A 22,173-nucleotide genomic window follows, 5' to 3' on the forward strand; every position below is an offset into this window, starting at 1 on the left:
TTTCATGGCTGCAGTCACCATCTGCAGTGATTTTGGAGCCCCCCAAAATAAAGTCCCTCACTGTTTCCCCATCTATTTGCCATGAAGTGATGGGACCAGATGGATTGATTGAATGGGTATAAAACTTAAATATATGACCTGAAACCATAAAACTGTTAGAAGAAAATGTTAGAAAGAAGTTCCCCTACACTGGTCCCATCAATGAGGTGTTTTTTTTTTTTGATATGACAGCAGAAGCAGAAACAAAAGCAAAAATCAACAAGTGGTGCTACATCAAACTTAAAAGCTTCTGTATGCAAAAAAACCAAAACAACAGCAAAATGAAAAGGCAATCTACAGAAGGGTAGAAAAACTTTGCAGATCATACATTGGATAGGGGTTAATATCCAAAATATATAAAGATCTCATACAACTCAATAAGAAAGGTCAATCTGAAAAATGGGGCAGAGGAACTAGATAGTCATTTTCCAAAGAAGATGTACAAATGTCCGACAGCTGCAGAAGATCGTCTGATGGGACCTGTGGCCTTAAGTCGAGGAATACATGCCTGTGTGTGTGCTCACTTGTGTCCAACTCTTTGCTGCGCCATGGACTGTAGCCTGCCAGGCTCCTCTGTCTAGGGGATTTTCCAGGCAAGAATACTGGAGTGGGTTGCCGTTTCCTCTTCCAGGGGATCTTCCTGACCCAAGGATCGAACCCACATCTCTTGCGTCTCCTGCATTGGCAGGTGGGTTCCTCACTACTGCATCACCTGGGAAGCCAGTCACTGCCAAACATGAGGCTGGTAGGGGGAGCTGGAAGAATGCTCCATCTCCATCTTTTCCCACTTTCCGTTCTGCTGTTTTCCACTGGCCTGACTGAAATGGCAAGGGAGCCTGGGCAATGCTATCTCTAGTTGTTAGCCTTTTGCCTGGGAATGAATCTAGAGGGATAACAGAATTTCCAGTATGCTTACGATAGGGCCACTGCCACTTGCTGTGAGGTCTTATAGGCAAGTCTGCTTATCTTTCCAGATTAGGAGGTGCCCAGGGCCCACAATACTTTTAGGGACCCATGCAAATGTTTATGCTTGTTATTATTATTTTTTTTTGGCTGAGCCTCATGGCATGTGGGATCTTAGTTCCTTGACCGGGGATCAAACCCATGCTCCCCAAAAAGTGGAAGGGCAGAATCTTAACCACTGAACCACCAGTGAAATTCCTGTTTGTGCTTCTTTTAAAATTACAATGAAGAATTTAACTTTCCAGGTTGAAGAAAATGTTTTAATATATAATATTAATATATTCATTTAAAAAACTGGAGTGAAATGTACACAGAACAACCATCCATTTAAAAATGGCATTCAGTGCTCACTTTGGCAGCACATATACTAAAATTGGAACAATACAGAGAAGATTAGCACGGCCCCTGCGCAAGGATGACACGCAAATTCGTGAATTGTTCCATATTTTTGACTCTGTGGGAGAAGGTGAGGGTGGGATGTTTCGAGAGAACAGCATCGAAACATGTATATTATCTAAGGTGAAACAGATCACCAGCCCAGGTTGGATGCATGAGACAAGTGCTCGGGCCTAGGGCACTGGGAAGACCCAGAGGGATCGGGTAGAGAGGGAGGTGGGAGGGGGGATCGGGATGGGGAATACATGTAAATCCATGGCTGATTCATGTCAATATAAGACAAAAACCACTACAATATTGTAATTAGCCTCCAACTAATAAAAATAAATGGAAAAAAAAAAGGCATTCAGTGGCATTTAGTTCATTCGCAACATTGTACAGCAATCACCTTTATCAAGCTCCAAAATAATATATTCACTTTTATACCAATGCAGTTGTAAAATATTTTTTAGAAATTTATTTTTAATTAAAGGATAATTGCAATATTGTGTTGGTTTCTGCCATACATCAACATGAATCAGCCATAGGTATACATATGTGCCCTCCCTCTTGAACCTCCTTTCAACCTCCCACCCACCCCATCACACCCATGTAGGTTAATTTTGATGTTATGTTTTAATGGAGGTTATGTTTTAATGGAGGAAGGGACCACAAAGTCTGTTCCTCAGACTCAAAGTCACAATTTCCAGGCTGCCCTGTGCATATATGGTATTGGTGAAAGGATAGGTAAGTTTTAATTTCTATATGCATTTTATTTAGTGTGTATTAAAATATAATCAGCATTTCAAGTAATAATCTAAGTTTTCCAGTTTACATTTATTTGTTTTTTTTTTTAACTTTTAATTTTGTATTGGAGTATAGCCAATTAACAATGTTGTGATAGTTTCAGGTGAAGAGCAAAGGGACTCAGCCATCCATGTATCCATTCTTCCCCAAACTCCCCTCCCATCCAGGCTACTGCATAACATTGAGCAGAGTTCCCTGTGCTGTACAGTAGGGCCTTGTTCATTATCCATTTTAAATATAGCAAAGTGTACATGTCCATCCCAAACTCCCTAACTATCCCTTCCCCCCAACTTTCCCCACTGGCACCTGTAAGTTTGTTCTCTAAGTCTGTGAGTCTCTTTCTGTTTTGTGAGTTCCCTTGTAGATTCATTAGATAAGTAAGTAAAATGACGTGTGCTCAGTTGCTTCAGTCGTGTCCGACTCTTTGCGATCCTATGGACCATAGCCCGCCAGGCTCCTCTGTCTATGGGATTCTCCAGGCAAGAATACTGGAGTGGGTTGCCGTGCCCTCCTCCAGGGGATCTTCCCAAAGCAGGGATCAAACCCATGTCTCCTGCATTAGCAGATGGGTTCTTTACCACTAGTGCCACCTGGGAAGTGACATGGATTTAGCTGAATGTAAAGTGAAGAGATGGAAATCTGAAGTTTGGGAAACAGTATCTGGCACCGCAGAGTGACTCTGAACGTCCCATTTTTGTTAAAAAATGGATCCTGAGGAGGTGCTGGGGTCAAGAAAGATCACCATTTTCATCCCATGGGACTCTCCCTCTCCCTGTTGCCCACTTGGGCATTCACGCAGAGGAGCTCTGTTTATTGGGCACCAATAAAGCAGGCATCTGCTGGTTCTGTCGTCCTGGAAAGCCCCTTTGGTGGCACCTCTCATGCGTCCCAGGTGACTCGGTGGTAAAGAATCTGCCTGCAGTGCTGGAGATGCAGGAGACATGGGTTCGATCCCTGGGTCAAGAAGATCCCTGGAGCAGGAAATGGCAACCCACTCCAGTATTCTTGCCTGGAGGATCCCATGGACGAGGAGCCTGGCGGGCTACAGTGCATGGGGTCACAAAGAGTCGACGTGACTGAGCACAGCACAGCAACTAGGCCAAACATGAAATCGTGTTAATTTGGGGTGCTAGCCCCAAAGTACCTTGTTTAAGGCTCTGTGTGAAACTGGTGCTTGGCAGAGGCTTGTTAGTCTGGTTTGTGAGCCGGGGAAGCTCCCAGTTACTTGTAATGATCTCGTAAGAGGGTAAAAAGTCTGCCTGCAATTTGGTAGACCCAGGTTCGATGGGTTGGGAAGATCGTCCCTGGGTCAGGAAGATTGCCTGAAGGAGGAAATGACAACCCACTCCAGGATTGTTTCCTGGAGAACTCCTTGGACAGAGGAGCTTGGTGGGCTACAGTCCATCTGGTCTCAAAGAGTTGGGCAGGACTGAGTCATTAACACTTTCACTTTTCATGAACTAAGGAGGGGGCCAGAGATACAGAATGGCAAAATCGTCCCTGAAATTGTGATCAGCTTCTTTGTCTCTCCCACCCATGCCTGGGAGTGGTTCTGGAGACCTCGATCCTTTTTCTGGCAGGACATGACCCTTGAACTCCAGGCGGTGTTCTCAGGCAGCCCAGCGTGGGCACATCCGCCTGGTCCCATGCTCTCCCCGAGTTCCTCACCAGCTGCTTCTGCCCTTCCCTTTCTACCCACATCCGCCTTCTGTCTCATCCCTCACCAGGCCCGCTCCCTCTGTCCCCCACAGATAGACGATGAGCAGTCATGGCAACAGCCTCTTTCTGCGGGAGAGTGGCCAGCGGCTGGGCCGGGTGGGCTGGCTGCAGCGGCTGCAGGAGAGCCTGCAGCAGAGAGCGCTGCGCACGCGCCTGCGCCTGCAGACCATGACACGCGAGCACGTGCTGCGGTTCCTGCGCAGGAATGCCTTCATCCTGCTGACCGTCAGCGCCGTGGTCATTGGTGAGTCACGGGAGGGGCGGGCTCTGCCCTTGGAGGGTGAGGACTCGAGGGATACCCTCCACTTACTTATTCTCACCTGCACGCGTGCCCAAGTCCACCATTCCGCCTCCCCGTGATATACACAAATGGGTACACACTCCTGCAAACACAACTGTATATGCAGTGTCTCATGGATATGCAAGTGTATGCACATGCATAAATATACACTATACAAATGCACACTTTCTGCATATGAACACACAACATATACTTTCTGCATGTGAACACAGACACGAACACATTTTTATGCATGCACAAAATTTACAGGTGCAAACACGTAAACTCACACACTTGTACACCTATAGTAGAACTTACAAACATGTTCACACACACACATGCATTATTCTGCTCACACATGGGCTCACTGAAAAGCTTAAATACATGTATACCCCCATGCTTGAAAACAGTAACACACACATATGTCACACCTAGGTGCACACGTAGGAAAAACATGCACGTCTCATGTATGTGGGCCCTCACATACAGGCACAGATACATATGCACAAGTAACATGTTGTTTAGCTGCTAAATCATGTCCAACTCTTCTGTGACCCCATGTACTGTAGCCTGCCAGGCTCCTCTGTCCATAGGATTTCCCAGGCAAGAACACTGGGGTGGGTTGCCATTTCCTTCTCCAGGGGACCTTCCCGACCCAGGGATCGAACCCGAATGTCCTGCACTGGCAGGTGGAATTCTTTACCACTGAGTCACCAAGGAAGCCAACACATACAAGTAACACCTATACACACACATAGGAAAGACATGTACATGTCATGTACATGGGCCCTTATATACAGGCACAGATACATGTGCACAAGTGAGCATACACTGTCACATATGTGTACATAGGTATACAGGAGTGTGTGTAGACATACACACACATGCCAAAGCAGTAGCACATAAATTCATACATTCCACAATGTACACACCAACACACACTCATCAAATGTTTCTCTTTTCTTTTATCTCCATCCACACACACACAGACCCTTCTTGGGATGGATGGCCCCTCCTTGGGGCTCAGTGACCAAATTTAACTCTTTGCACCCTTCATTCTGGCCCTAGGGGTCAGCCTGGCCTTTGCCCTGCGCCCATACCAGCTCAGCTACCGCCAGATCAAGTACTTCTCTTTCCCTGGAGAGCTCCTCATGAGGATGCTGCAGATGCTGGTGCTGCCCCTCATTGTCTCCAGCCTGGTCACAGGTGAGAGAACCCAGGCTGGGGCTGGCCTCTAAGACTCATCCCAGAGTCCAGGCTCACACCTTGAGCGAAGGTCCCAAGCATGGGACCACCTCCCCAACTCAGGTCCTCAAACGTGGAGCATGCACCTCTCTCTGAGTCCTTGGCCAAAGCCCCAGTCCCAATCAGAGCTGGGTTCTAGAACCTGTATGACCTAATGACTTATCTCAGTAATGTTCCTGTACTTTTCCTTGGAGGTAAAATACCAGCTTATTGGGGGCTTAGAGATGAAGGGAAGGCTGTTGTGGGGCCGCCAGGAAAGGTACTTGGGATATGGTGTGGATGGTCATGGAGTGGGCTGTGGATGAAGGTGTTTGAGACGGAGGTTACAAAATAGTGGGTGGAGAAAGTGAAAGTGAAAGTTTCTCAGTTGTGTCTGACTGTTTGACCCCATGAACTATACAGTCCTTGGGATTCTCCAGGCCAGGGTACTGGAGTGGGTAGCCTTTCCTTTCTCGAGGGGATCTTCCCAGCCCAGAGATCGAACCCAGGTCTCCTGCATTGCAGGGCTTCCCACAAGGGAAGCCCTGGTGGGTGGAGGGTAGGATGGAAGTATAGACGGCCTATGCAGGGCTGGAGAAACTGTTTCTATGAAGGGCCAGGGAGAACACATTTTCAGCTTCAAGGGCCATGTAGTCTCTGTTGCAACTCTTCACTTCTCTTGTGCAAAAGCAGCAGCAGATTAGTAAGTAAACAAATGGGCATTGTTGTGTTCCAATAAAACTTTATTTTCAGATATAGGCAGCAGGCCATATTTGGCCCATGAGTGGTCAGTGCCCAAGCACCAGCTTTGGGGGGTGGGGTGGTGACGCTAAAGGCATAGAAGAATGATTTCTTGGGTTGGGTTTCCCTAGCCGCAGAGCCTGAGATGGGGATATTTGCACAAGTGATTTACTGAGGGATAAAATAGTTTTCAAGAGAAACCTATGAGGAAGTGAGATGAGCAGGATGGGGTGGATAAAGAAGCTAAGCAGAAATAGCTTCAGAGGAAGGCAGGTCTCTCAGCCTGATCCCATGGGGAGCTCTGGAGAACGTTTAACACTACAGAATTGTTCTCCACAACTCTGCCTCCCTCTAAATCAAAGGAGCTGAGCTTTTGAATCCCTGTACCAATCAGTCATTTCTCCCAGCCTCCCCTGGGGCCTTTGTGGGTGAGTAAGCTCCTGCTGTGCTGAGAGCAATGTTCAAGAGAAGGGGCAAGCATGAGTCGTTAGCAGCCAGCATGCTCAGCTGTGGAAAGATCGGTGTATCAGCCTGGTAAAGGGTGTCTGGATAGGGTACCAAGCGTATATACTACATACAGATAGTGCACAGTGAGGTGGGTTGAAGGGAGGTGTGATTCTTGGGGTGGATAGTAGGATAAAGTGAGGAATGCAAATGAAGTTATGATGCAAAATAGGGGTAATTAGAGGATGGAGTAGGGGTTGAAAATGTTGGCTTGGAGTAGAAGGAAGGTTAGTGAAGTGGTGCTTGAGATAAAGGATGGAGTGGAAGGTGTATTTGGAACACAGAATGGGAGTTGGAGGATGGCGATGTGGGTGGAAGGACGGGGGTGGGTCATGGGAGGAGGGTTGGGTCACAGGAGGGGGGTTGGTTGTGGCAGTATGGGGACTGAGGAGCAAGTGGATGGGAAAGTGGGTGTTGGGGTGTGGATGGGGATCCTCGGGGCTTCATCACCTGTCCTCCAGGTATGGCGTCCCTGGATAACAAGGCAACAGGGCGGATGGGGATGCGGGCAGCTGTGTACTACATGGTGACCACGGTCATCGCGGTCTTCATCGGCATTCTCATGGTCACCATCATCCACCCTGGGAAGGGCTCCAAGGAGGGGCTGCACCGAGAGGGTCGGATCGAGACCATCCCCACGGCTGATGCCTTCATGGACCTGGTCAGGTGACGTCCTTTCTAATGTTGATGGGAATTCCAGCCCTACGTGTCACAACCTTTACTCATGGGGAGACCTGTGGGGAGACAGGCGGACCCAGTCAGGAAATACAACACCCAAGTTGAGCCTAGTTTTAGAATAATAGTGCGTGCTCAGTCATGTCTGACTCTTTTTGTGAGTTCCTGGACTGTAGGTAGCCTGCCAAACTCCTCTGGCCATGGAATTTTTCAGGCAAGAATACTGGAGTGGGTTGCTGTTTCCTTCTCCTGGGGATCTTACCGACCTAGGGATCGAACCTACATCTCTTATGTCTCCTGAATTGGCAGGCAGATTCTTTACCACTGGTGCCCACCTGGGTTTTCTTGGCACCCAATTTCTGTCCTGGGTGGTGGTGGTGGTTTAGTCACTAAGTTGTGTCTGACTCTTTTGCGACCCTGTGAACTATAGCTCACTATAGTGAGGCTCTCAGAACTATAGGCTCTTCTGTCCATGGAATTTCTCAGGCAAGAATACTGGAGTGGGTTGCCATTTCCTTCTCCAGGGAATCTTCTTGACTCGCGGATGGAATCTGGGTCTCCTGCATTGCAGGTGGATTCTTTGCTGACTGAGCCACCAGGGAAGCCCACAGATCCCCTGAGATTGATTTTGCTTTCTTCCAGAATGTGGTCTTTTGATCCTTCAGCTCAGAAAGCTGTAGTTGCACCTTCTTGGTATGGGCTCAGGACAAATGGTTTTTGTTTGGTATTCTAGAGATGCATTGGGAGGTGAATAATTCTCTTGGAGTAGCAAGATTTTGCCTGCCAGTGTCAAGACTGGCCACAGGTCTCCCCTAGTGACTTAATTTGGGGAAAGCTAGTGTTGGAAGAGTTCAGGAGCTTTCTGTGTTGTTTTGGAGACATCACTCTATGTGAAGTCCCTGAGATGGCATAGTGTCTTAACCTAGGGCTCAGACAGACTGAATTTGAGGTCCATCTACCCCTCCCCCCGAGTTAGCAGCTGTGTGGCATTGGGTAACTTACATAAGTCTTTTTGCTTTGGTTTCTTTGTATGTAAAATGGGGGAGAATCAGTAATACTTTTAGGGTTGTGTGCATGCATGCATGCTTAGTTGGTCGGTCGTGTCTGAGTCTTTTTGACCCCATGGACTGTAGCCTGACAAGTTCCTCTGTCCATGGGATTCTCCAGGGTTAGTGTGATGTTTAAATCAGATCCTAGAGGTAAGGCACTTAGCTCAGTGTTCAAATGTTGTCTGCTGTTATTATTGTTGCTGTTGTTATTATTATTGCTATGATCACTCTAGATTCTTTTCCAAGGTCTAACCACCTCCATTTATCTGATGTTTTTCTGCAGAAACATGTTTCCGCCCAACCTTGTGGAGGCCTGCTTCAAACAGGTCAGGGGGAAAGACATTGTTGTCTGATCAAGGAGGTTTGGGGGGTTGGGGGAGCTTGCTGCTGAGTGAATGGTCCAGGAGTGAGGGATGGGAAGAAGGACAGGACAGAGTACTGTTCAGGGTTTTCGGAAGAGTCTGAAAGGAAGAATTTGCTTCCTATTGGTGTGGTGATCAAGGGAAGGTTAGAGACAAGCACTTAGGCCAACCCAAGGCTGCCTGGGAATGGTAATGGAGAAGGATCCAGGGCTTCTGATCATAAATTGTCGAGGAGACAGGCCCCCAAAATGTCTGAACATTGCTCATGCAAAATCTATACTCATTCTCCCATGCACTGGTTGTTCACTTCCTTATTTATTTATTGACGCACTCAATCTCCTATGCATTCATCTGTGGCCTGATTTCTCCATGTTTCAGTTTAAGACGCAGTACAGCACGAGGCTGGTAACCAGGACTGTCGTGAGGACAGACAATGGGTCTGAGCTGGGCACCTCTCTGCCGCCATTGTCCTCACTGGAGAATGGGACCGGCCTCCTGGAAAACGTCACTCGAGCCTTGGGCACCCTGCAGGAGGTGCTGAGCTTTGAGGAGACCGTGCCTGTGCCTGGCTCAGCCAATGGCATCAACGCCCTGGGCCTTGTGGTCTTCTCAGTGGCCTTTGGGCTGGTCATTGGCGGCATGAAACACAAGGGCCGAGTCCTGCGGGACTTCTTCGACAGCCTCAATGAGGCTATTATGAGGCTGGTGGGCATCATTATCTGGTGAGTGCTGGGCTGTGATGGGGGCAGGGAGTGATGGTGATGGTGCATGGGAAGGATGTCAGGACCAGGAAGTCAGGCTGTGGGTTAGCTACTGAAATGGTTGTGGGGATCCTTTGGCCAAAGTCATCTATATATGTGTTGGTTAATTCACTCACCCACTCTTTCATTCACCCCTTTGTACAATGATTTATTCACTCATTCACTCCCCTATTCATCTATGTATTCACTCATCTATTCATTTGCACTCATGCTTCTGTGCATTGTTCATTCACTCCATCATTCATCTATTCATCTGCTCGTTCTTCTGTGGATTAGCCACATTATCCTTTCACTCATTTATTTATGTATCTTCATTCTTCTATGCATTGGTTTATTCATTTCCTCATTCATTTGTTCAATTTTCTGTGCATAAGTTAATTCACTCATTCATATATTCATTCATTAACTCATCCATGCATTAGTTAATCCATTGATTGATCGATTTCCTCACTTTTATTCATTTATTCATTTATTCATTCATTTAGTCATTTATTCATTCAGACTCATTTTTTGACTGACTTGTTCATCTCTACATTTGTTATTCTATCATTCAATCAAATATTCCCTGCTTTCATTCATCTGTTTGTTTAACCCACTCATTCATTCACACACCCATCATTCATGTTTCATTTGCTCATTTTCTTATTCATTTATCCACTCTCTAATTGTGCCTTAATTGACACATTCATTCATTCACTCTTTAAATCTCATCACTCTTTCAGCAGACATTTTCCCAGGCGGACTTTGTTTCGAACTCTGGAATACAGAGATAACTTGAATTCAGTCCTTGTCTTCAAAGAGCTTGCAAAGTCTTAGAGGAGACAGAAGCATATTAGATAAATATGATACAAGGTGGAAGGTTCTAGAGTCAAGAAACATTTAGAAAGTATAGGGAATATGATTGACAGAGCCATGGATAAAGAAGATGTGGTACTTACACACAATGGAATATTACTCAGCCATTAAAAAGAATGGCATAATGCCATTTGCAGCAACATGGGTGGACCTAGAGAATGTCATACTGAGTGAAGTAAGTCAGAGAAAGAGAAAAACATGACATCACTTATATGTGGAATCTAAGAAGAAATGATACAAATGCTCTTACTTACAAAACAGAAAAAAACTCTCAGACTAAGAAAACGAAATTATGATTGTCAGGGGGCAGGATAGTAAGGGAGTTGGGGATGGACCTGTACACACTGCTGTATTGAAAGTGGATAACCAGCAAGGACCTCCTGTGGAGCACATGGAACTCTGCTCATTGTGACATGGCAGTCTGGGTGGGAGGGGAGTTTGGGGGAGAATGGATACATGTATGTGTATGGCTGAGTCCCTTCCCTGTTCACCTGAAACTACCACAGAATGGTTAATCGGCTAGACCCAGTACAAAATAAAAGGTTCAAAAGAAAAAAATAGCATAGGGGATGCAGAAAAGTGAGCCGCCAGTGAAGTATATGCCGTGAACTCTGCCTGGGAGGGTGAGGAGAAAGTCATGGAGAAGTCCACCTCTTAGTTGGGTCTTGAAAGGTGAGTAGGAGTCGAATGGACATGAAGAAGGAAGAGGTGCTTCAAGCAGAGGGAACAGAACATGCAAAGCTTGAAGGAATCTGAGTTGTCTGGGGAATGGCGAGGAGTTCAAGAAGGTGGGAGCATACGTTGGGAATAGTGGGGGAAGATGTGAACAAGGCTGTCTTCCCAAGTTGGGAACGAGTTTGTCTATCCTCCCAAATCAGGGGAAAGTGGCCGGGAGGGGCTCGAGGCTAAGTTGAGAGCTTGGGAAAGCATCAGGGTGCAGAGTGCCTATTTGTGTCTTGAGCAGAGAAGCAAGGCCTGGGGATTGCGGTGGGGAGAAGGAGTGGGAGACAGTATCTTCACTATTCAGAACTTACCGCTAAAATATTTAAAGAAATTGATTTCAAATGAAAATTAAAGGGCAAATGTTAAAAAAATTTTTTTGATTAAAAACAAATGTCATGGATACAGAGTGGTCTCCCCAGTCAGGCTCAAGGTGGTCTCCACCTTGTAATTCAGTTGTCATTCTTTGAAAACAAATTATTTATTTTTGGCTGAGCTGGGTCTTTGTTGCTGTACACAGGCTTTCCCTAGTTGCAGCGAGTGGGGGCCACTCTGCAGTTGGGCACAGGTTTCTCACTGCGGTGGCTTCTTTTGTTGCAGAACATGGGCTCTAGGCACGTTGCGCACCCTTTGGTAGTTGTGGCCCATTGGGCTTAGTAGTTGCAGCCTGCGGTGTCTAGAGTGCAGGCTCATTACTTGTGGCCCATGGGCTCAGTTGCCTCGCAGCATGCGGGATCTTCCTGAATCAGGGACTGAACTGATGTCCCTTGAATTGCAAGGCAGATTTTTAACCACTGGACCACCAGGGAAGCCCTGGTTGTCATCCTTTTTCAACTGCTGTTACTTCAAGAGGTTACGACAAAAAATAGACAAAGCAAAACCCAAGAAGGAAAGCAAAACAGGACTGGAAGTAGGTACAAGAGAAGGAAGCAAAAAACTTACAACATAAATATATTAAAGTGAATCCAGGACTGAACCAGAGGACTCTTAGTATGTTTGTATGCATTGCACATAACCACTTTGTCATTAGGAACAAAAGTTTCAGAAGTGGAGGGGACGGGGACTGTGGGGCCAGTGAGGTCAGTCCACTGTGTTCACAATTGGGGTTCTGAGGCTGTGCAGGAAGAAGTCCCCCTCTCCCCTTTCTTACCCACTTGGGTCCAGTTAACCCCATGAGGTCCAATGCCCTGGAGCCCTCCAGCTGCTTTTCCAAGATCTCAACTTAGCTTGGAGGGGAAGCTTATCAAGGATAAGCAAGAAGATTGAAAAGAAGTATTCAAAACTCAACTGAATTGGGAACCGTGAGTTTTATAGTGGTATTTGGCATGTTTTGGAAAATATCCATATGTCACAATAGTAAAGAATCTGCCTGCCAATGCAGGAGATGCAGGAGTTGCAGGTTCAATCCCTGGGTTTGGAAGATCCCCTGGAGTAGGAAAAGTAGGAAATGGCCACCCACTCCAGTATTCTTGCCTGGAAAATTTCATGGGTAGAGGAGCCTGGTGGTTTTCATTCCATGGGATCACGAAGAGTCAGACATGACCGAGCAAGCATGCACGTACACTATATGTGTCAAGTAGCTGAGTATGGAAGGAAAGAAATCATGTACAATTGATACAGAGTTGAGGAATTTTGCAGAAGATGAGAAGGAAGGATGGAGGTGAGGAGTTTGGGAATATTCCTAGACATAGAGTTGGAGACTATTCAGCAATCACCCATGAGGGCTAACCTTGAGCCCAGAAATGTCTGAAGGTGTCTCCTGTATCCTTATTTCCACAGCCTTAGCTTGGGTCTCATCATTTCTGCCCTAAGCTGTTGCACCAACTTCCCAAGTGGTCCTCACCTCCTCTAGTACATCCTCCATGACAATGAACAAGTGTAGACTTCAATTTCTAAAGAGAGAGAAGTAACAGAGGAAGCCAGGTGATGGGTTAATTAGGGCACTGTTGGCAGAAATTCATAAAACTAAGCAATGAGCTGATTTGAGGGGAAAACAGGTGAGCCCCTGATGAACTTGCTTCTTCTGTCTCCTCCACTATCTTTTTAACTCATTGCTGCAGTCACACTGGTCTTCTCTCTGCTCCTCCTATACTCCTAGCTCACATTCACCTCTGGGTCTTTGCACTGTTCCTGCAGTGCTTTCCCCTCAGATATGCATGGTTGCTTTTCATCATTCAGGTCTCTGTGCAAATGTCACCTCTTCCGAGAAGCCCTCCCTGACCACTCCTTCTTAGAGCCCCACTCAAAAGTGACTCTCTTTTGCAGCTATCACACACTGAGGTTTTTAATGACACATTTCTCTGTGTACTGCATATTTCACCCATTAGAATGTAAGTACCAAGAGGGCAGGGACCATGTGACTGGAACACAGTAGGTGCTCAATGGATATTTGTTGAGAAAATGAATAAATAGGTAATTTAATAAGACAGGTTGTTTATAATTAATTTTTATTGGCATATAGTTGATTTACAATGTTGTGCTAGTTTCAGATGTACAGCAGAGTGAGTCAGTTATATATAATATACATACATATATCCACTCCTTTTTAGATTCTGTTACCATCTATGTCATCACAGAGTATTGAACAGAGTTCCCTGTGCTATACAGTAGGTTCTTCTTCAGTTCAGTTCAGTTGCTCAGTCCTGTCCAACTCTTATCCATTTTATATATAGTAGTGTGCATATGTTAATCCCACTCTTCCAATTTATTCCTCCCTTTTCACTTTGGTAACCATAAGTTTGTTATTTACATCTGCATCACAATTTCTGTTTTGTAAATAGGTTCCTTTGTACCATTTTTAAAGATTCCACATATATGTGATATCATAGGATATTTGAGAGAGACTGTTTTGAGATGTCTGTGGGAAATCCAGGTGAAATAGCTCAGGGCTGGCGAATGAGTGAGGAAATGCACTTTTAGGGAATTTAGAGAATAGGGGCACACGAGTTACAAATATGGGAAATGAGGGAAGTTCGAGGGTCAGAGATAGGGAGTATCTGGGCACAGCCTCAGGAAGAAGTCCTGAAGACAGCGATTATTGGGAGGTCTTTGAAGTGGGGAGTGAGTGAAGGAGAGCCCTTATGAGAGTTTATCTTGGAGTTGTAAGACTGAGGCTGAGCTGTGGGTAAGCAGGAAGAAAAGGGGGGATATGTTCATGGAACCCAGCCCCATAGGTTATTGTGTGGGGGAGGTTGGAGGGGAGTCAGGTGCTGTATGGTGGGTGTTTCCTGGCTCCAAGGTCTATATGGGCTGCTAGTGCCAGGGGAGGTCATGAGGAAGGCCTGACAGGTGTCTGGCTTGGCCCAGGTATGCACCCGTGGGGATCCTGTTCCTGATTGCTGGCAAGATCTTAGAGATGGAAGACATGGCCGTCCTGGGGGGTCAGCTGGGCATGTACACCCTGACCGTCATCGTGGGTTTGTTCGTTCATGCCGGTGGCATCCTGCCTCTCATCTACTTCCTCATCACCCACCGGAACCCTTTCCCCTTCATTGGAGGAATACTGCAGGCTCTCATCACCGCCATGGGCACATCTTCCAGGTATGACCTTGACCCCTACTGCTGGTGCCTTTCCTAGCTTCACTCTTTGTCTTTCCTAGGATCTCCTGGGAGTCCTGCCCTCTCTACCACTTCAGAACCTCATCTGGGCTATTGAGTAGTGTCAGTGGCTCTTTGAAGGTGGTTCAAGATCTCCTGGAGGAGGAAATGGCAGTCCACTCCAGTATTATTGACTGAACAATCCCCTGGACAGAGGAGCCTCGCAGGCTACAGTCCATAGGGTCACAAAGAGTCAGACATGACTGAAGTGATTAGCACCCAACACCTGGGCACTGATCTTTGTCACGTGCTGGCTTTTGTGACTCTTTTCCCCTCTTTTTCTGTTTCTCTATTTAATACGGATAGAGAGCCAGCTACCAATTTTGAGGTTAGGACAAAGGTTCCAACATGCCTCCTGATCTCAGTCATTTTCTAGCTCATAGGGTCTCATCTTGCCTTGAGATGGCCTCTGGGAGATCTCTTGGCTTCTTTTATTTTGTGGTTTCAGGGGGTTCATAAGAAGCTCCCCTTTCTCTCATCAACCAAATTCAAAACAATCTGAGATGTATCACTAGAGCCAACCAGATGGAAGAAGAATATAATTTTTATTGCTTATACACTGAAGAATGTGCCTCTTGATCTGTGGTCGAGTAGGATTGGCTTGCTTGTACACCCAGAATTAAACTCACCAGGTTGCCACAGGCATGGACACCTAAACATCATCTCTGTGGGTCCAAGCTTCTCTTTGCATGATATAAAGCTGACCAGACAGAGTACATGTTTTATGGATCAGCTGATTCCAAGTGGGGAGAAATACTGAGAAGGCTAGTATAGCTGAGGTCAGTCCCCAAGTAAACACGGGAAGTGGGGAATAGGAGTCTTCTGTAATACCCTTCTCTTAGCCCTGAGAGGTGGTAACTTAGAAGACCTTTCCTCTTCTTGGAGTGGATAGTTAGAGTGAACTAGTGGCATGAACCAGTGACCTGAACTAGTGTGTAGTAAGTAGCCTTAAGCTATTGACTTTAGGTGGGTCAAGAGACCTGAGCCTGGGGGATGTCACTGCTATGTGCTCCCTGTGTCATGAAGAGTCCCTCTCCCCCATGCACAGTTATCAGCCCCTGAAATGTTATACATCTGCCATCTTCCCCTTACTCTAGTTCCCAGCCTGCCTCCCAACGTTCTCAAGGGGAGCCCTCCTTGGGCCCATGACTACCCCCAATCCTCAGCCCCCGGGGCTCTCTTCCCCAGCTCTGCGACACTGCCCATCACCTTCCGCTGTCTGGAGGAGGGCCTCGGTGTGGACCGCCGCATCACCAGGTTCGTGCTGCCCGTGGGGGCCACCGTCAACATGGACGGCACCGCCCTCTATGAGGCCCTGGCCGCCATCTTCATTGCCCAAGTCAACAACTACGAGCTCAACCTGGGCCAGATCACAACTATCAGGTGAGTTGGCCTTGGCTGGAATCTGCCAACAGGTGAGACCTGAGAAGTCATTAGCTTGGCTGGGTGGGTGGGGGGTGGATGGTGTTGGAGGGAAGGGAGCCTTTATATATTGGATGGGGGTGTGTGTTGGGGGCTGCAGGAAAAAAATAAGACATGGTTCCTGCACTCAGGGAAGATCTAGTCTAAGGAAAAGACACTGATGATAGTAATGCTGATGACAGTGATGATGATGATGATGTAGATTATGTTGGTGATAGTGGAGATGATGTGGATGGTGTTGATCATGGTGATGGTGGTGATAAATGTTTTGGTGGTGACAATGATGGCCAACATTTATGAAATTCTTGCTATGTACCATCTCAGTCACTCCATGGGCTGTACCCCATGGACTGTAACCTGCCAGACTCCTCTGTCCATGGGATTCTCCATGGGATTCTCCAGGCAAGAGTACTGGAGTGGGTTGCCATGTCCTCTGGGTGATCTTCCCAGGGATTGAGTCTATATCTCTTACATCTACTGCATTGGCAGGTGGGTTCTTACCACTATTGCCACCTGGGAGACCCAGCAGCTTCCCACTAGCTGTCTTATTAACACCTGGTGGTGTATATATATTGATGCTACTCTCTCAGTTCGTTAGTCTACTCTTGATTCAGTCTGACCCTCTACTTGGTGGTAGACCACCATCTCTTTCATTTTCTAGGTGTTGTACATTTTAGTTTTCCTAAGCCATATACATGTAAGTGTATGTTTTTTCACTTACTCAGTACCATAGACGGTTTCTTCTTTTGACTCTAAACATAGCCCACCTCCCAGAGTGTCCTTCCTGGCATCAGGACCTCTCTCTACTGACCCACCTACTTCTAGCACATGGATGTATGGGGGACTCAAGCTTCTGCTTCATGGATGCTGTCCCAGTTGATTCTTCTGCCCTCTTCCAGCCCCCAGAGGCAGCTGGTTAAATCCTTGCTTTTACGCCTAGGGAGACTAAAGGAGCAAAGAAAGAAACATTGCGGAAACTTCAGGGAGCATTGGGATCACCTCTCACATTGCTCTCTCTGGGTGAGGCACGGGGCAGCATGGGTTTGTTGTTGGTTAGTCGCTCAATTGTGTTTGACTCTTTGCGACACGCCCAGCCTGTAGCCCACCAGGCTCCTCTGTCCATAGGATTCTCCAGGCAAGAATACCGGAGTGGGTTGCCACTTCCTCCTCCAGGGGATCTTCCTGACCCAGGGATCGAACCCATGTATCCTGCCTTGCAGTTGACTTCTTTACCACTGAACCACAAGGGAAGCAGGGTGTCATGGGTATGACATCCCTAAACACTCATGCCATGCTGACTGCTTGCTTTCCTTTGCATCTGTGGACAAAAAATGTCACTGGTCTTTTCAGTAAACAAAGGTTGTCACCCTGACATCAGCTATTGGCCCCTGCAGCTGCCCCCAAAGGTGCCCCTTGGGGGCAATTCAAGATGGAACAAAGCAGGCTACTGGCCCTGAATAGTTCAGATGCCCATCTGGAAATGATATCAATGGGCCAGACTCTTGTATTGTCCCATACATAGAAAAGCACTCAAATCACTGACTTGAGATGTCTGGTGTTTTTAATGTAAATCTTAATTGGAGGATGATTTTTAAAATTAATTTTTAATTTTTATTGGAAGGATAATGGCTTTACAAGGCTGTGTTGGTTTCTGCTGCACAACAGTGTGAACCAACTATAAGTGAACAAAGATCCCCTCCATTGGGGCCCCCCTCCCACTCTCCCTCCCCCACCCCAGCCCTCTATATCTCCACGGAGGCACTGAGCTGAGCCCCTTGTGGTACACCACAGCTTCCCACTGGCTATCTGTGTGACACAGGATAGTGTGTATATGTCAGGGCTACTCTTCTTGTTTTTTTTAATTTTTATTTTTGTGTTTAGCAGTGATCTGTTAGAGGTTTCCTGACAAGCTTTTATTTTTCACTCTTTTTTTTTTTTTCAACAAAAACTCCTTTGTCCCTAACCTCTTCAGAACCTTTCCTCAGAGGTACCAGAGTTGCTGTCACTCTGGCTCGGTAAGGTCCTGAAATAAAACGTAGTTCTCAGCTTTGAGGGGTGTACCTGGTGCCTCCGTGATGAAGAATCTGCCCGCCAATGCAGGAGATGAGGGTTTGATTCCTGGGTTGGGAAGATCCCCTGGAGAAGGAAATGGCAACTCACTCCAGTATTCTTGCCTGAGAAATACCATGCAGAGAGGAGCCTGGTGGGCAGCGGTCCATGGGGTTGCAAAGAGTCAGACACAACTGAGCAACTAAACAACAACAACAACAACAGCAGCAAAAACAACTCAGATTAAAAAAAACCCACCTGCTCTTGCATCTGCAATATGAACTTTTTAAAACTTCATTGGATGAAACTCCAGCCAGATCCCAATAAAAGACGAGGGTGTATGTCTGCACTGGCTTTCTATAAAAGTTGCTTTGGATTTACTCTTCATTTTGGGGATCTGATGCCTTCCCTTCTTTTGTGTCTCTCCTAACACCACCTCATTTCTCCCTTCTCCCTGCCTGCATCCCTGTGTCCTCTCTCCCCCTGCAGTATCACAGCTACCGCAGCCAGTGTTGGGGCTGCTGGCATCCCCCAGGCAGGTCTGGTCACCATGGTGATTGTGCTCACCTCGGTCGGCCTGCCCACTGAAGACATCACGCTCATCATCGCTGTGGACTGGTTCCTGTGAGTATTCTTCAGACTCTTCTACTCTCTCTCCTTGAATCCCCTGCTTTCCCTGTAGGCTCCCAATGAATGGGCTCTCATTCCAGCAAGGACAGAACTTTAGAATTTTAGAATGAAAAGAGGGCCTTGGAGAACATCCCAAGCAGTATGGACCCCAAATTCCATAGAGTTAATAGTTGGAAGTAGGGAAGTAAGCCACGAGGGGCTTTATCCATCTTCCAGAAAAGCCCCATGGTACCTGCCTTGTGTAGAAATCACAAAAAGAAGGTGATCCATGGGGCAGAGCTGACTTGCAAATTAAAAAAAAAAATCTCAACTTTTATTTTAAAAATTTTATTTATTTATTTGATGGTGCCAAGTCTTAGCTGGGGCATGCGGATCTTCTAGCTTTGTAATGGTATTTGAACTCTTAGTTTTGGCATGTGGGATCTAGTTCCCTGACCAGGGATCGAACCTGGACCCCCTGCTTTGGGAGTGAAGAGTCTTAGCCACTGGACCACCAGAGAAGTCCCTCAACTTTTGTGTGTGTGTGCCTGTCCCTTCAGTTGTGTCCTGACTCTTTGTGACCCTGTGGACGGTAGCCTGCCAGGCTCCTCTGTCCATGGGACTCTTCAGGCAGGAATACTGGAGGGGCTTACCATGCCCTCCTCCAGGAGTTCTTCCTGATCTAGGGATTGAACCCCTGTCTCTTATGTCTCCTACATTGGCAGGCAGATTCTTTACCACTAGTGCCACTGGGGGAGCCCCCCTCAACTTTTATTTTTTAATTAATTATTTTTGGCTGTGCTGCCAAGCTTGTTGGATCTTAGTTCCTTGACTAGGGATTGAACCCAAGCCCTGGCAGTGAAATCTGAGTTCTAACAACTGGAATGCCAGGGAATTTCCTCAACTTTTAATAATAGGAGGTTTACATATGAAAATCTGGACTTTTATCTCCACCTTGGCTCTCTTGCCTGGATCTCACTCCCATTTAGACGGTTTCCAGCAGGGTCTTATTTACTCACAGTGGTTGTTACCTTCCTCATTCTGTATGCTGTTCAGCTCATAACCCCTAATTTTCTTTTTTAAAGTGAATTAATTTACTTAAAAAACTGGAGTTTAATTGCTTTACAATGTTTCTGCTCTACAGCAACATGAATCGGCTACAGGTGTACATATATTCTTTACCTCCTGAACTTCCCTCCTTCCCCTCCCTCCTGCCCCTCTAGGTTATCACAGAGCACTGAGCTGGGCTCCCTGTGCCACACCGCAGGTTCCCAGTTCAGTTCAGTTCAGTCGCTCAGTCGTGTCTGACTCTTTGCCACCCCATGGACTGCAGCATGCCAGGCCTCCCTGTCCATCAACAACTCCTGGAGTTTACTCAAACTCATGTCCATGGAGTCAGTGATGCCATCCAACCGTCTCATCCTCTGTCATCCCCTTCTCTTCCTACCTTCAACCTTTCCCTGCATCAGGGTCTTTTCAAATGAATCAGTTCTTCACATCAGGTGGCCAAAGTATTGGAGTTTCAGCTTCAACATCAGTCCTTCCAGTGAATATTCAGGACTGATTTTCTTTAGGATGGACTGGTTGGATCTCCTTGCAGTCCAAGGGACTCTCAAGAGTCCAACACCACAGTTCAAAAGCATCAATTCCTTGGTGCTCAGCTTTCTTTATAGCCCAACTCTTACATCCATACATGACTGCGGGAAAAACCATAGCTTTGACTAGATGGACCTTTGTTGGCAAAGTAATGTCTCTGCTTTTGGTTCCCTCTAACTATCTATTTTACACAAAGTTGTGTATATATGTCAGTGCTACTCTCTAAACTCGTCCCATCCTCTTTCCCCCGCTGTGTCCACTTGTCCATTCTCTGCATCTGTGTTTCTATTCCTGCCCTGCAAATAAGTTCATCAGTACCACTTTTCTAAATTCCATATACATGTCCATACCCCTAATTTGTTATATCATACATTTACGTTAAAAAAAGAATTGCACCGCTGAGAACTAATATGAGCACATGAGAGCTTGGTCCAACCTGTGTTCGCCTGGAGTGTGAGCCCTGCCTCCAGGGCATGCGGAGCCCCCAGCTGCTGCACCGTCTTTGTGGAGTGCCTCAAGCCTTGATTAATGGCGGCTTCTCTCTCCCCTCCCCTCTGCAGTGACCGACTTCGCACAATGACCAATGTGCTGGGGGACTCTATCGGAGCAGCCGTCATTGAACATCTGTCTCAGCGGGAGCTGGAGCTGCAGGAAGCTGAACTCACCCTCCCCAGCCTGGGGAAGCCCTACAAGTCACTCATGGCACATGAGAAAGGGGCGTCCAGGGGGCGGGGAGGAAACGAGAGTGCCATGTGAGAGCCCCCTGCTCTGCCAACCAGAGAGGAGGGAAGGGGGTCTGGGAGGGGGTTCCTGGGGAAGAACCACTGCCCGAGTGACTGTGCACTGAACACACATGTTCTTTCCAGTGTGTTTGGGGGGAAACTGAGATAAAGGAGCAGGAATGAAAATGTCTAAGTTGTCTGTTTCTCTCTGGGCATATACTGAAAATTTGTCGGGGAGGCCATGAGCAAGGCAGAGAAGGAGATCTTTGCCCTGGGATTAGGGATAAGAGAAGCTTCAGGTTCAACAAGATGAGGGGTCAGCTCATGTTCCTCATTTTCTCAAAGAGTGGTGGAACTCAGTGTTGTTGTTGTTCAGGTTGGTAAGTTGTGTCCAACTCTGCGACTCTGTAGACTGAAGCACAACCAGGCTCCTCTGTCTTCCACTGTCTCCTGAAGTTTGCTCAAATTCATGTCCATTGGACTGGTGATGCTCTCTAACCATCTCATCCTCTGCTGTCCGATTTTGCTTCAATCTTTCCCAGCATGAGCATCTTTTCCAGTGAGTCTGCTCTTTGCATCAGGTGGCCAAAATATTGGAGCTTCAGCATCAGTCCTTCAAGTGTATATTCAGGGTTGATTTCCTTTAGGATTGACTGGTTTGATCTTCCTGTCCAAGGGACTCTCAAGAGTCTTCTCCAGCACCACAGTTCCGAAACATCAACTTTTCGGTGCTCAGCCTTCTTCACGGTTCAACTCTCACATCCGTACATGACTACTGGAAAAATGATAGCTTTGACTATATGGACCTTTGTTGACAAAGTGGTGTCTCTGCTTTTTAATACACTGTCTAGCTTTAAAACAATATCGATGGCCTTGGTGTGGGGAGTTCCCATGATCACCTTCAGATTTGATGGACTCATAGAACTTGAAAAAGCTGGGATACTCTCATTTATGGTTTACTGCACTGAAAAGAGACACTGAAATCAGCAAAGGCAAAAGATGCAGGGGACAGGGTCCAGGAGAGGGCAGGTGTGAGCTTCCACTTGTCCTGTCCCAGGGGAATTGCATGACTAGCCCTTCATTCTTTCAGCAGTGAGGTGTGAC

At 46.8% G+C, this 22,173-nt stretch overlaps 1 protein-coding gene and 1 non-coding gene across 4 annotated transcripts in view; both read left to right on the plus strand.

Moving 5' to 3' along the window:
• Positions 1-21,255, plus strand: part of SLC1A6 (solute carrier family 1 member 6) — a 161,603-nt gene extending 140,348 nt beyond the window's left edge. For all 3 annotated transcript variants that reach the window (XM_070462783.1, XM_070462773.1, XM_070462778.1), the window contains 9 exons: positions 3,936-4,147; positions 5,252-5,389; positions 7,114-7,318; positions 8,660-8,702; positions 9,117-9,460; positions 14,381-14,614; positions 15,860-16,054; positions 18,632-18,766; positions 20,908-21,255. In XM_070462783.1, the coding sequence (XP_070318884.1) occupies positions 3,943-4,147; positions 5,252-5,389; positions 7,114-7,318; positions 8,660-8,702; positions 9,117-9,460; positions 14,381-14,614; positions 15,860-16,054; positions 18,632-18,766; positions 20,908-21,103 (1,695 nt within the window). In that variant the 5' untranslated portion in view covers positions 3,936-3,942 and the 3' untranslated portion in view covers positions 21,104-21,255. The remainder of the gene's footprint in view (positions 1-3,935; positions 4,148-5,251; positions 5,390-7,113; positions 7,319-8,659; positions 8,703-9,116; positions 9,461-14,380; positions 14,615-15,859; positions 16,055-18,631; positions 18,767-20,907) is intronic.
• On the plus strand, positions 1,346-1,452 carry LOC139034603 (U6 spliceosomal RNA). The gene has a single exon (XR_011487126.1). It is a non-coding gene; the product is annotated as a U6 spliceosomal RNA (small nuclear RNA).
• Positions 21,256-22,173: the final 918 nt, after the last annotated feature.

The sequence above is a fragment of the Odocoileus virginianus genome, chromosome 3 (assembly GCF_023699985.2).
Source record: "Odocoileus virginianus isolate 20LAN1187 ecotype Illinois chromosome 3, Ovbor_1.2, whole genome shotgun sequence".
Lineage (NCBI taxonomy): Eukaryota > Metazoa > Chordata > Mammalia > Artiodactyla > Cervidae > Odocoileus > Odocoileus virginianus.